Genomic DNA, 14,910 nt, shown 5'->3' on the forward strand with positions numbered 1-14,910 from the left:
CTTTATAGGCCACTGGGTAGCTGTAGCTAAAAAGCAGAAATGTATAGTATTAGCTTGTCTGATTACCTGACTTCCAGCCCTGTACAGGTGTGCAGGAATAAATTAACATGAGCTACCTCTGATGAGCCACTGCATACATTAACAACAGAGGTGAAGATGCGAAAACATGTTACCTGCCTCCTGTTACCACCTTCTCAGCATAGCAACAACCATTTTTTCCATCATTCTCTATGTTTGGAAACTTATACAGAACTTTTTCTAGGGAGGGCTTTTCAGTAAATACACATGATTTCACCAGGCAATACCTCTAAGAAATGAGCCACTTAGCACCAATTCAAGATAACTATTAGTATATTTGCCCTAATATAATTAGCTGTCAAATACGATGTGGTAATCCCCTCCAAGTAAAAGAGGAGAACATTTTAAAGCATTAGCTGTTTCATTTCATTGCCAATCAAACTACAAGTCTCCATTTCTAAAATTCTCTTACAACGTGAAGTTGTGCAGGTCCTCTGACTTCTAAATGTTAAGGAAGAGTTTTTTTTTTTTTTTTTCCCTGCTACTCTATTTGGTTTCACAATAGAGCAAGATCAATAGACCTTTTGTACTTATCTTCCATTACTTTCCATCAGAAGCAAACACACAAAATAAATCCCCCTCCTGAGTAATTGCTAGTTGTGCCCTCCTCAAGCAAAACTTTGGAGTAAGATAAACTTCAGTGTCGTTCCTGTCCCTGGGGTTCTTTTTAGATACTGGGAGAAGAGCAATGAGCAAAACCGTCTCCTTGTATCATGGGGAGAGACTCTGTCAAGCCTAAAGTGAGCCTCGGATCTTCCTAATGACCTCCTGCTGGCCCAGCTGGATGCAAGACAAGCTCGTTTAAGCCTCTGCTGACCTTTCACTCCTCCACTACAAGAACCGCACCACTCATTTCCACCGTCTTCAGAACTGTGCACCAAATAGACCACAAAGCTTCATGGCTGACGAATGATTTCCTTTTCATGATGCAAAGAGATTTTTACAAATTTCTATTGATGAGAGTTAACATTAAGTCTCTTGTGGCATTATAACCTCTGTTGCACAAATACAATGCTTCTATATAACTCTTATTTTTACCTTCCTTATAAAGGAACAATCTACTGTTCTTGCCAGCATTATCTTGAAAATTCAGGCCAAAATATCTGAGCAGAATGCACATACTGAGTGCACCGGTGGTATTTTTCATGAAGAGACCACTGTGAAAGGGTCTTCCTGATTTCCACCTCCCTCAGAATCTATCTGACCTTCTCACAGACTTTATTGGTGTGAATCTTTCTTATATTTAACCATTTATTTGAGATGCTCATTTTTGTAGCCCATCTTTTCTTTTTAAAAAGCATGGGCTGTTTTCTACCCAGAAGAGGGTGGTAAGACTGTACATGTACGTTAACATTCACTTGTATAACTCAGGTAAGTTCCGTTTTGTCTTAGATGAAAGGCTGCTATCAACTCTTTTGCTGTAAGTGATCATTCGTGGTTGTACTAAGAGGAAGGGATACCTTCTTTGCCTAAATGTCATAGTGAAGGTTTAGCCATGAAGCATTTTTTTTTCTTTTTTTAAAGCCTTCTCAGAAATAATGTGCTTGCCATAAGACTCCCACAAGCTTCAAATAAATGAATGTGGCAGAATTGGAAAGAAGCTTGTCCTTGCCAAAAAATTGCTATGTCATAAGAGAGGGATTTGGTAACTTTGATTCTTGAGTGCCAAGATATGTGTATGAGGGAGAGGCAGGCAAGCTAAGACCGAGAAAGAAAGAATACTTTTTAGGAAAGGACAATTTTTCTTCAGTTATTTCACATAAAACTACACTTTTAAAATATACCTAGATTTTATGTCCTAATGCAAGCTGCTTGAATTAAAACAGGAGTTGTAAATTCCTGGTAAAAAGCTGTTGTGCCTAAAGTGTTAGTGATCCTAACTCTAGTACTTTATAGAGTTTATTACTTCTTTTATTAACTAGGGGGAAAAATGTTACCCACTTCTAGTTTAATTCTTTTTGTTGCTTGCTCTAATTTTGACTTTACCTTAGGAAAGAAAAAAAGACAAGTGTTTCTAACAATATATGTAAGCGATGCCTCAGTATTGCTATTGCATATATCAATCTGAATTATTACCAGCCACTCAAAAATTGTGCTAATATTCTAATCTAAATTCATCCACGTAATGTATATGTGTGTTTACACATAAACATCCACATAAATAAGAATATCAAAAGACAGATCATTCTTAATTGCCAGAATAGACATCTACATCTTGGAAAGTGATGTATGAAGTAACTTTATCACATTGATGGGAAATAAGATTTCGTAAGTAAAACAAGACCCATTTGGGCACCAAGAACAACAGACCTGCAGCTGGAAGCCCTGTAGGTCTGATGGGCAGTGGAGGGGAGCCGCTCTAACTCTGCTGCCTTTTTAGTCTGCTCTGTCACTGAGGGGGCACTGGTGGGTCAGTTCGCTCACTCGTAATTGTGTTTTACAGACTTCTAAAGCAATTGGCTCAGTCAGTCCCAATTCAATAAAAGTGGAGAGCAAGAGAGAGAGCACTTTTGTTCTATTTTTTACTTGAAATTATTTCATTCAGCAGTCTGTCTTTTTTATTACCAGGACTTGACATTAGCACTCCAAGCTATATTAGCATCCATTTCAGCAGTTCAGTAATGGTATTAAAAAAACACTTAACTTCAACGGTGAATGGTTGTATGACAGTACCATAAAAAATCCACATTAAAAAAAACTTATGTATTTGTCCCAGCAAATTATTTTTCACTTGTTTAACCACTTCAAAACTATATTCTCATGACGGGTGTTCACGAGGACTTTCTTGTTCTCAGCAACAGCTAACAGTGGTGCTCGGTTGATTAGGGAACTGAGGAAAGAGGAAAGGGAAATCCAGTGAAGAGAGGGTAGGTAAAGATGCTGTTTACCCTGTAGTTAGATTACCTTCCATTCATCAGCAGAGATGGAATTGGCAACCTCAGAGCACCCAAGGTGAAATTCTTGGATCCTCATGCGTGACTGGGATTTGATTTTGAACCCAACACTCTCCAAACTTGGGAGCAAAGCCTAACTACTTTGGCACTGCAATGTGCTCATAAATGACTACATTAGTTTCTAAATTTTGATTAAACATTCAGTAATTAATCAATGGTAGACACGAAGCAGTTGGCAAGGTCCAGAGCTGCAAAATGTTTAAGACATAAAACATTACGAAGTAATTAGAATATGCTCCTTCAAGAGAAGGATTGCCTTCAATAAAGAGGTAAATGATAGCATCCTGTTTATTGTGGACGTAGGCAGCCAAAGCAATATGATAAACTGCTGGAGATACACATATCAGTAATCATCCACATTATTAGTGCCATTAATCATAATTCCAAAAATATGACAGCAGCAGCCAACTTTTTGACCAATTTTGCTTCTGCCTGTTGGCCATTATAACTTCACTAATAGACTGCAGAGCTCCTATGCGTGGCAGTTTGCATTGAGAATGGAAGGTTAATTATATTTGAGCTGCTGATTTCTTCTCTCCTTGGAAAAGGCTTAGCACTTTGACAATCCCAAGGGCTCACTGTTGTTAAATCAGTAAAAGTACTTTATTGAAATTTTCTTTGTTGGTCAGGAATGAGATGTTTCAAATGAGATATAAGCACCAGGCTGGAACAGTTGCTAATGCTTCTTGCTTCAAAGTGATCCTTGGGCAGCAAGATGAACTCAGTGGTTTCTTTAGATCACTTTGCTCTCTCATTTCTCGGGTAAAAAGTTCAGTGCTATATGGTGATACACCAGGAAATCCCACAAGATTAGTGGTAGTCTCAACATGTATCTGTATGACTGGGATGTTGGGAGTGGTTAATAACATCAGAGGGAATAAGTACTTCTTTAATACAAAATCCTGCATTTCAGACTCTGCCTGTGCAAATAAAAAGTAAAAAGAACTTCACAAAAATCATCCGTTTCTAAATATTAAAACGTTTAGTAGCATGCATGCATTGCTGGTTGGTTAAATGAAGTTTTCATGTTTTGGCTGGTAGTTTTGACATTTAATCAAAGTTGTAAATTAGATTATGCTCACTCTTTTTGTTCAGGTGTCTTTATTAGTTTCATTTTCAACACAGAATTCTAGATAAAGCCATAGCTAAATAATAATATTGATTGTCGTACAAAATAGTGTCACCTCCCTTGGGGAACTCATGCATCCTGACTGTTATCTTTTAAGAAGATCATAAATTAACCATTTTAGGCTGGGTGTGGTGGCTCACACCTGTAATTCCAGCACTTGGGAAGGCTGAGGCAGGCAGATTGCTGGAGGCCAGGAGTTCAAGACCAGCCTGGCCAACATAGCAAAAACCCATCTATACTGACAACAACAAAAAAAAGCTGGGCATGGTGGCACATGCCTGTAAAAATTAGCTCCTATTATTTTGGAAATATATCTTCTAAAATCTTTATAAAGTAAGACTATATAAAACAAGGAATGGAAAGCTTGAGGGTTACTTTGTCCAGTGTAAATATAAAACTCAAAATTAAAGCTCAGATTTATTCTCAGTAAGTCCTTAAAAGATGCCAGGGCTCATGGCTTTGCTTTTTCTTACCCAACAATAGTAGTAAACTGAGCACCATATGAGCTGCTTGATTGAGAACACTTCCAAATGCTGTGAAAACATAATCCTGTTCACAGTGTAACACTCATCTCACATTACAGCGCAACAGGTACCTATTGAATAATCAGCACCCTTGAGAAGCCTCGATGTCTCAGATACAACTCAAAAGTAAAATGGTTAGGGAATGGGGCTGCTGGATATCAATTCTACACTTAACCTGTGCATCCAGCATACACATTTTCCATCTACCAATCTGCCTTCCCAAATGCCATCACTACATTAACATTTTTTATGCATTCCACAGCAATGACAAATTGTTTTCTAACTGTAGGGCCAGATTTAGTATGCGAAAGACATGTTTGCCTCTGCCAACAAACCAATAATTCTCACTAACGTCTTCAGAGTTACAACATTTATAAAGTTGCAAAGTGGAGTAAACAAACCATCTGTTTGGCTTTTCCATATATGTCATGCTTTCTTATTAGCATATTACGATTCATTTAGTAAACAAATTTGGTGATTTCGTTCACGTCAAAGTTAGATCGGAAGCTTGAAGATGATTAACATTCCTGGGACAAGCACATTAATACATTGCTTCCCCTGCAAAGTTAAATGGCTTCTCAGGAGAATCGCCCCTTGTTGACAAGATGAGACTGTCAATTTTGTCTGCCTGCCACATTAGGGGCCATACGGGGATGGCAGGCTCTGAGAGAGGGGAGTCGTGTAGGCAGCATAATTCACTGTGAATTGAGAAAAGAAGTCTAATTCTGATAAATGGTCGACCCCAATACATCCTACCTGTTATTACAACAGACGTGCCGTATCTGTGCAGTAAATTAGCTAAACCCCTAAAGAGTTTGGTGGGAGCTTATCTTCAGGTGAATAATTTGAATGTAGAGGAAACTGTCTGCGTGACTAGTATGGATGATTTGTTTTATATTGAAAGGGGTTGAAATGACTGAGTTTCATACTTTTAATTTGCAAGAATTTGCTTAGATTTTGTTTCTTGCATTTAATATGTACTTCCTTACATTTGGGGCTTTTTGAGTGTTACCCACTAGAATTTCACATTGAATTTTCTTCCTGAGCTAGGGGATGGTTTTCAGATCTTTTGGACAGAATCTTTAAATAATAACCTGTAGAACAACTACTAATTTTACAGAAAGGTATAGTGTCAAAAGTATCATTTTGTGCACGGAGCCATAAGCATCCTATCGTTAATAAACGATAATACAAAAATGTTGAGGTAAGTGTAATAGATAGTATTGTAGCAATCCAGATAAGAAAAGGACTAATGAAGGCAGAAGTTTTAATTTTTCATTTCTGTGGATTTTGATAGCAGGTTTACATTTCTACTCAAAAGTATTGTTGACTCAGTAGTCCTACAATATACTTAACCCTAGCATCTAGACTTACCCAGATTGGATATAAATTTCTCTCTCTCTCTCCCATTCTCCCCATATACATATATGTACACACATACATACAGACAAATAGGCATGCATATGGTATGTATATGTTATTGTTATGCTATGTATATGTTATTATGATCATTCTGTACAATATCATTTGAGAATTTGTGAATGTGTGTATTGAACGGCAGAGTTGAGCTGGAAAATAAAGGCAAAAACTAATCCAAAGTGGGACCTCAATTATTTTTCACTTGAGGCAGTCTAATTAATTATCAAGTATTTTGTTTCAATTCACCAAGTTCAAATGTCTCAAATCTGATTAAGAATTAAGACACTTCATGCAACCTATAGCTTGGTTTATTATTCAATCTCTGACTGCCACAGTCTTACTTTCTAATTTGGTCATGCAACTTGTTTTTTTTTTTTTCTTTTTCATGTCTCCCCTATATCTTAAAGCCAAGTTTAAAACCTCAAAACACTTTCTTTAGATAGTGTTTTTGTTTTTAGTTTTATGGGCCAGACATCACATTAAATCTAACTTAATGTGATGAGAAAAGAGAAGTCCAAGGCAAGACTTGCTTTCTCTCTAAAGGGCATTTGCACTTACTTGACTGCGTTTGATGAATTTCATGTCTTCTGTGGTTGCATGGTAAAGTTTTCATCAAAGGAACAGAAAAAGACTGGTAGTCCACTTTAGTCCAGTTAGAGTACTTCCACTCAGCATTTCAAAGAAGAAAGAAGTTTGGTTCTGCAGCACCCTCCCCTCAGTCCAAGGTTTTGTAACTTTTTGCTTTTAAGGGTGATATTGGTCTTTAACAAGCTTTTGGTAAATTCACAGTATAGAAAGAGTACAGAGGTTTAAAGGAAGCATTTGTAATTCCAAGCATAGCCCAAGTTACAGGGCTTTTTCAAGCTCTAATTTTGTGGCATTCCCTTATAACACACTCTGGTATTAATAGCGTCAGAATCACCGTTTGTTTTGTCGCCACCACCTTTCCTTGGATATTCTGTTACATGAGTCCTACCTTGGGATCATTGCTTTCTTCCCTTCTACAGTGTATTTTGGAAAATACTTCTTGAAGACTCATGCATATTATTGATGGAAGGGAAACCAATGTACTTTTAAGTACCTCCTCTGTGCAAAGTATTCTACTTTACGTGCAGGACACATAAGATTGAATAAGATTTAGTTATGTTCTTGAAAGTGAACATCTGGGGCTAAGGTTTGGACCACTGCCTTAATGATTACCATTGCACTTAAGACCAAGTCCTTACCCCTTCTACCTATGAACTCATTTTCTCTCTGCATTCCAGTCACTTTTTTTCTGTAAGAGGAACTTCCTTCCATATGTCTTTCTTGCCTTCCAAATCAAAGCAAGTAGAAGCAACCTTTCTACTGTTCATGTTCTTATAGAATGTAAGAAGTTCTAATACAATCTAGATATTTGTTAATGAGTATTCTTCCCTCTTTCCTAGAGATAAATATTCAGAACACTAAATCTGTTTCTAGAAAAACCATCTCTATCGCTGGAGAGCTCAAAATTGGTTCCTCGTTGGATTCTTTGTTCCAATTGTTACATACAACTGAGTAGGGCTTCCTCTGCCAGGGAGTCCCCCTCCTGTTTCCAGCACTCTCTGGCCTTCCTCCCATTTTAGGGTCTTCTCTCGACATCTGATTATCAGTAGGTGAGAGTTCTTTCTGTGTCTCTCCCATCTTCTCTTTTCACCTCTTCAGTTTTGCTGATCCGGATAAACTTGTAATAGTCCTCAAATTGCTATTAACCCTAGGTCTTTGTATCTCATGAGGACAGTATTTTATGACAGCTAATGGTCTGGATTGACTGATTCAAGAGTCCAACAATAGGTCTTTGTTAAAATCAAGTGCTGTCTTTTGTCCCTTCTTTGGAGACTGAACCGTAACCTCTTGGGCAGGATCGGTACCCTCTAAAGAATTTTAGTCTGCTTTCCTTCTCGTGCTTTCCTTCCTTCCACCTTAGGAATACTGTGTGAGTTTGTGAGAAAATCTTCAAGCCCACTATCATGAGAGTGAACAGCAGACTTTCCTCAGTCCATCCTTCCCATCTCCACTTCAAGTGTTTTGCATATGGCATTTAGGAGGATTATTAAACAAAAATGAAATAGATTAGGAATTGAACATAAAAGAATCAATTCTCTTGAACTGTGGTTGCATAATGGAAATCGACTACCATGAATGAACCCGTGTACTGAAGTTATGAAGAGCAGAGCTAATGCACTGCCATGAGTTCATCTTTATTATTGCATTACACCTGAATCAATTGATAAAGTAGCTTTTTTTTTTAAAGTGAGGGATGGCACTTAATTGAATAAAAGTCAATGTAATTATATTAGCAGAGGCCAACAGTACTGCTGACAGCGGAAAAGGGACACTGTTGAACAGAGTGCCAGAGCTGGTCTACACATTTCTGCACATCGTTTGGTTGACAGATATTGAGGGCTGGTACATTGTCTAATTAGATTACAGATTTCTACTGCTGTAAGTGAGAAATGAAGAGAAAATCTCTTTCTGGTAACATTGGTGGAGATGTATAATTTCACAAGTCATCTTAGGGAAGATGTGTCCATCTGGATGATCAGTGTGTCCTTTTCTCAATGCTAATTTATTCTTCCTTATTCAGTGTGTCTTGATGCAACTGCTGTGTGTCTGGCTGCTGTTTTCTCAGCAGTGAACCTAGGAAGTGGTAACTGCAGATGTGTGAGAAGCAACAGAGTTCTAGATTACAGTCATCGCAAAATGTGTGCTCGTGAAATTAAGAAAGGGGGAGGGTGTTAAAAATAATAAACAGAGGGGTAGGATTTCATGAGCTGCTCATAGTTGGCAGATTGTTTTATCAATAGAATAATAGCGCATAGTGTAACTCTACTTCCACATTCTTGTAATAACTCTGGTGGTGTTGTACCCACATGTCAGAGTAAAGACCTCACAGTAGGCATTTCCTGCACTTTGCTTAGCAACCTGCACTTGGAGTCATCTGCCATCTGACACCAAGGAAACGGGGAATTACTGTGTCAGAGCAGGGACCGTGGGGACAACTTCTGTTTATCATTCACATACCCACACACTGCATGCATCTGTTTAGAACTCATTTGTGGATGATGATGCTGTGAATTTGGTTTGTGTTAATTCGATTTATGATTTTTGGATTATACAGCTGATCTGAAAATCATCAAGACAGCGTATGGGATGATCGCTTATGACAGAAAATAATTTTGTGATCAGAACGTTTTAAATCCCTATTTTGTTGTTTAAGTTTTTCAAAACCAGATGTCTAGAATGTGAATTTGTTTTCTCTCTCTCTCTTTCTCTCTCTTTCTCTCTCTCTGTCTCTTATTCTTGCTTTCTTTTGTGATCGATTTAGCAAAAGATTAGAAAGCTGATCTTATTGTCACAAGGTAAGCTCAGCCTTCCTAAGTGCAGTTGGAGAGGGCTGCTGCCCTCTGCCCCTTAAAACCCAGAGTGCTGTATATTGTCTTGTGTGGAAAGGTGGAGAAGTCTTCCCCACCTTTCTTGTCTCTGAGGCACATACCTCTCAACCATCTCTAGGAAATATCACCCGCGTTTGTCACCAAATGGAATGACACATTTTGGTCTTCCATACTTTTAAGTATAATCGGGAGGTCTGTTGAACTTTATATCAGCCATTTAGGTCATTTCTTTTATCACGATTACTTCTCCAAGCTGTAGAGCTTCCACCAGTATTGAGAAGCTTTTATTTATCTGTAGATATGTCAGTTTATTTTTTGGAAGGGTAACCTTCAATTTAGGTACTGTTGAACATGTGAGCCTTTGCAGGTGGAGAGAGGTATGTGCCCAAGGGCACTTTAAAAATAATGGGGGATATAAATACAAAGACAATGTTTCCAGATAGATGATAACATATCAGGCTTTGTAAATCATGATGTCCCTATGGATTCTCTGGGACAAATCCTGTCTTTTTATATATATATATATATATAAATATGTATATGTGTATGTATATACATACATACATACAAGCAAAGCACTCAGTGAGTAGAATAAAAGTTTTGCTTGTCTAAGAAGTATGGGTTCCAGTTGTTAAAGTAAAGGAACCCTATGTTATTGTTGTGCTTGATTTTTTTGTACTTAACTGTGTTTTAATTTTTGTACCTCTGAGTTTTCTTTCTGTTGTTCAGTGTGATTTTTTTTAAAAAGGTGGGTGGGTTTTATTTTTTTAAAAAGTTTCTGTTTTTCCGTTTTTGTCTTAAAGAATTAAATTTTAAAGTAGAATTACTCGATGAAAAATATTTTGGACACTAAAATGCACATACTTCTAAAAACTAAATGTATTTTATTATTAGATTTAACTGGGATTCCCAAATCATTCTGAGAAAAGGCATTCGTGTTGTTAAAAGACAGTCTGTAACCCTATTTCAAATTGCTTAATCTGTTAAGCTATTGTTTTTCCTTAAAACTTGAAATGTGGAGGGTAGAGATGGAAGATTTCATTATTTTTTGAAGTTATATCTAAATTATCTAGACTACTTTTTTAAAAAATGAATTTTTTCTATACCTCAAAATAAAGTGTATGCTGTATAGAAAAGATGTTTATTTTTTCTTGTTTTTAGGTAAATTTAGACTATTCCATTTAGACAAGCAGAAAGTTGCTATTCTTTTATCCTATTTAATATATATTCTAAAATCTCTGCCATGAAATTCTCTGCAGCTGATGCTGCTACATAGTAAAACTAACAGAGTAATCATTGAGAAAAAGGTGCATGGGTTTGCATTCATCCTACCATTGACAGAGTCAACTCTCTTATAAAAATAATGTTAATGGAAAGTTCCCCTGATTGCACCTCCCACCACCACCACTAACACCCAGATCCTGAGGATATAGGGGAATGCTTGCTTTTATAATGGTGTAATTAGAAGTGAATGTGCTTATTTGATACCTAGTGAAAGCTGAATCAATTTTAAAATGCTTTCCTTTTTCTCACCCTTCCCCACCCCCATCCACCTACCCCCCCCTTCCCTCTTGTTTTCCTAGACACAGTGCCAACATAAACCTACATCGTAAACTGTTGACCAAAGAACTCGATGACATGGGCCTGGACTCATCGCAGCCCTCCCTTAGCAAGGACCTCCGCGATGAATTTTTGGTGAAGATATATGGTGCCCAGCACCCCATGGGGCTCGATGTCAGGGAAGATGCCTCCTCTCCCGCAGGGACTGAAGACTCCCACCTGAACGGGTATGGGAGAGGCATGGCAGAGGACTACATGGTCCTTGACTTGAGCACCACCTCCAGCCTCCAGTCCAGCAGCAGTATCCATTCCTCCAGAGAATCCGACGCAGGCAGCGATGAGGGGATTCTTCTCGATGACATTGACGGGGCGAGTGACAGTGGGGAGTCGGCACACAAGGCCGAGGCCCCTGCCCTCCATGGCAGCCTAGGGGCTGAAGTTTCAGGATCTCTTATGTTCAGCAGCTTGTCTGGGAGCAATGGTGGGATCATGTGCAACATTTGCCACAAAATGTACAGCAACAAGGGGACCCTGAGAGTGCACTACAAAACTGTGCATTTGAGAGAAATGCACAAGTGCAAAGTCCCAGGTTGCAATATGATGTTTTCCTCTGTACGAAGCCGAAATCGGCACAGTCAGAACCCTAATCTCCACAAAAACATTCCCTTCACTTCAGTAGATTAGTCTCAGAATGGACACTACAAATGCCAGCTCTCACCAGATGGCCTACGTGTTTGAACTGCCATAGTCAGTGTGCGCTTATGTACTTGGGGTGTGTGTCTGTGTGTGTGTGTGTGTGTGTGTGTGTGTGTGCATTTATGTATGCTCTGTGGCTACATATACACACACGTATTTCCTTGAGATAAACAAGATAAACACTAGGTGCTTTTGAATTTTTTTCACTTCCCTTTATAGTTTTGGGAAAGGAGTGGGATCTTTGATTTCAGGGTGAAAACAGAGTACCCCTTTAAACACACACACACACACATGCACATACACACACACACACACACACACACACACACACAGTGTGCAACTAGCCCCAGTTTTGACAGAATAATTCTTGGTCTTCCCCAAAGAGACAATTTGTTGTACCCATGACTGTTGCCTGCAAAAATAAAAGGGAAAAAAAAGAAAAAAGAAACAAAAAGGAACTTCTTATAGTTGTCTTTTGTGAACTTTAAGGTTTTGAAAGAATCTTCAATTAAAGCATGGCAGATTCACCTGTAAATATTTAGCCTTGAGGGGCCATTGATGTAAAACAATTGTATTGATGGTTGTTTAACTTTTTTGTTTAATTTTTACAGTTACATCCAGCTGTTAGATATGCAGGAAAAGATAGTTTGCTGGCTAGCTCTATTCATTTATGTTAGCATTAATGCACATTTTAAAAAAAAAAAAAAACATGGTCTTGTTTTTACTACCTGTTAGATATAGTGCTAAAGAGGTGCTGGCATGCTTTACAGCACAGATCTGATTTTTTAAAATGTCCTGTACTAGTACATAAATCCCGTCATGCACTTTTTTTCATACACTACAAGGGGATGTGTAATAACCATGCTTCTTTTTTATCCTTAAACTATTGCCATACTTCAGTAAGTGTCTTTTTTAAAAAAAATTCACTTGTATAAAAATGGTCTGGTCAGTATAGGGCACAAATGCCAAACAAAGTATTAGTGTTAACACAAAACTGCCAACTTTGCACAAGTTTCCAGAAAAGAAAATACAATTAGTCACTCAACATAACCACAGGCCAATTTGTTGGCCACCAGAAAACCGCTTTTTAAAAAAACACTTGGTGATTCTTTCAAGTGCCGAATGTTATTAGAATCAACATTGCATCCTTCTTGCTTATACGTTAAGTTACATAAAAGGAAAACAAAATTATGTGGTGTGAAACAGCCAAGGCATTTATTCTTCAGAGGCAGGATAATATTTCAGGATACAAAAGCCCAAATTACCCGCTACGGAACAAAGATGAATACAGTAAAAGAGTCGAACACTCATTTCCAAGGCCCTAACCCTTATCCTTTAAAAAGAAATCCTCTGAACTGGGTCTGTCTGTTGTATGGCTGTCTAATTTGTTGCAAATTCTGCAGTCGTACTATAATTCAGGCCTGTTTGGTAGACGAAATCAAAAGGCATTTAACAGCAGCAGTACTTGGAAGCTTTGAAAACATGTGCTAAACTTGAATGGAGCAACACTCCTTTCTGAAAAGCCAGAAGAAGGGGGTTTTAAAGTAGGATCTCTCAATGTTTAGTGTTTTGTGTTTCCCCACACGATTTGTCAGAGAGAAATGAAAGCAAGCCTGAAACCAAGCAATTGAGAGTGAGAAAGAGGAGAGAGACTATTCTCCAAACCTTTTTTGTTTTGTTTTGTTTCCGATGTTTACACATGTTGCCTGAGCTGGTTAACCACATCGGCAGCCTCAGCTACCACAACATACTGACTAAATGATGATATTTACTCAAGTTCAGTCTGCAGCCAAAACCATTAGGGTGTGCATTGCAGACTGTTTTGTTGTCTTTTTTTTTTTCCTTTTTTTTTAAGTGGAGGGGAAAAGAAGAGATAAACAAGGAATATTTTGTCAAACAGTACACAATAATTTAAAGAGAATGTATTTCTTTTTTGCATTTAATGGCCTCAGACATTTCTTTCATCAGTCTAAAAGTTAGAAATATCCCTTTGTTTTAACTTTTATGTCGTTTCCATTTTTCATGTTTTTGTAATTATTTTTTCTGTGTTCACATCAGCATTCACTTCCGTTAAATTTGCCAAAGGAAACTGTTAATATGTTTCTGTTGTTATTATTCCTGTAGGATTTATTGTACCTCACAGTATTTATTGTTTCCCAAAATAAGCATCATTAGTTGGGGATTCAGTATTTTTGTTTGTGAAAATTTCAGAAACAATAGATTCTTAAAGGTAAGCTAGCTATGTCTAGGAGCTTTATCTTTTCACCTCCTTCAGAGGATGCTATGGGGTCCATTTTAATTCTTCATTTGTTCTACGGGGAGGAAAGACCAAAAGTATTTGCAGTACAAAAGAAACTATATCAAACACTATGTTAAATGACAAGTGTTTATGGTAAAAAGCTGAGGAATTAGTAATAACCGTTTTTGTTTTCTTGTACTTTGAATTCCCCAAAGTCTTAATTGCTTTATTTTGGTGTTGTGTTAAATTGAACAGACAGATGTTTTCCTTTGTTTTATACCATATAAGACTCTGTACAGTATGTTTGTGAAAGATTGAACTAGAATAATGAAAGTTTGTTTGCAAACATTTTGGTCCTCTCAGCGTTCTCTGTATTGTGCTGTTGCCCCATTACCAAATGGTTAGATTCAAAAAGGGTGGGAAAAGATTTTTAATATCCCAACAAAACATTATAGAAACTCTGGCTTTTGCAGTGTGCATAGACTACATGTAGTTTTATGAAAATAAATACACATTTTTATTTCAGCAACTTTGAAAAGTTACACGCAGTTGAGTTACTAGAACTCATCTTGTACAACAGCAATGTTTAGTCTGTTTAATTTAATGTCAAATAAAAGGTCAGATAGCCCTCGTGAGTGAATTACATAGCTGTCGGCAGTCACATCAGCAAATGCACCAGGCTTAGAACAAATGTTTGTTACTTGCTGCAAACCAAGCTGATGTGTATAGCCAGTTAGAAAAAGTCCAGAAGTAATGAGATTCTAGAAGTAGAGTTTCCCTTGCTTGGAAACATGAATGTGTTCACCTGTGTTTTGTCAGAGAAATGGCAATAAGTCCTGGACAGCTGACACTTTTTAAGTATCTCCCCTATTTTCTACTACTTTTGTGCCTCAAG

At 37.7% G+C, this 14,910-nt stretch overlaps 1 protein-coding gene across 21 annotated transcripts in view; it reads left to right on the plus strand.

Moving 5' to 3' along the window:
• The window catches only part of BNC2 (basonuclin zinc finger protein 2), a 451,443-nt gene extending 439,213 nt beyond the window's left edge, over positions 1-12,230 (plus strand). For 19 of the 21 annotated variants that reach the window (XM_063696351.1, XM_063696358.1, XM_063696353.1 and 16 more), the window contains one exon: positions 11,104-12,230. In XM_063696351.1, the coding sequence (XP_063552421.1) occupies positions 11,104-11,764 (661 nt within the window). In that variant the 3' untranslated portion in view covers positions 11,765-12,230. Of the gene's footprint in view, positions 1-9,453; positions 9,488-11,103 lie in introns of all 21 variants that reach the window. The other 2 variants (XM_063696359.1, XM_063696361.1) reach the window with 1 other exon arrangement.
• The last annotated feature ends 2,680 nt before the right edge of the window (positions 12,231-14,910 follow it).

This window comes from Gorilla gorilla, chromosome 13, assembly GCF_029281585.2.
Source record: "Gorilla gorilla gorilla isolate KB3781 chromosome 13, NHGRI_mGorGor1-v2.1_pri, whole genome shotgun sequence".
NCBI classification, from domain to species: Eukaryota; Metazoa; Chordata; class Mammalia; order Primates; family Hominidae; genus Gorilla; species Gorilla gorilla.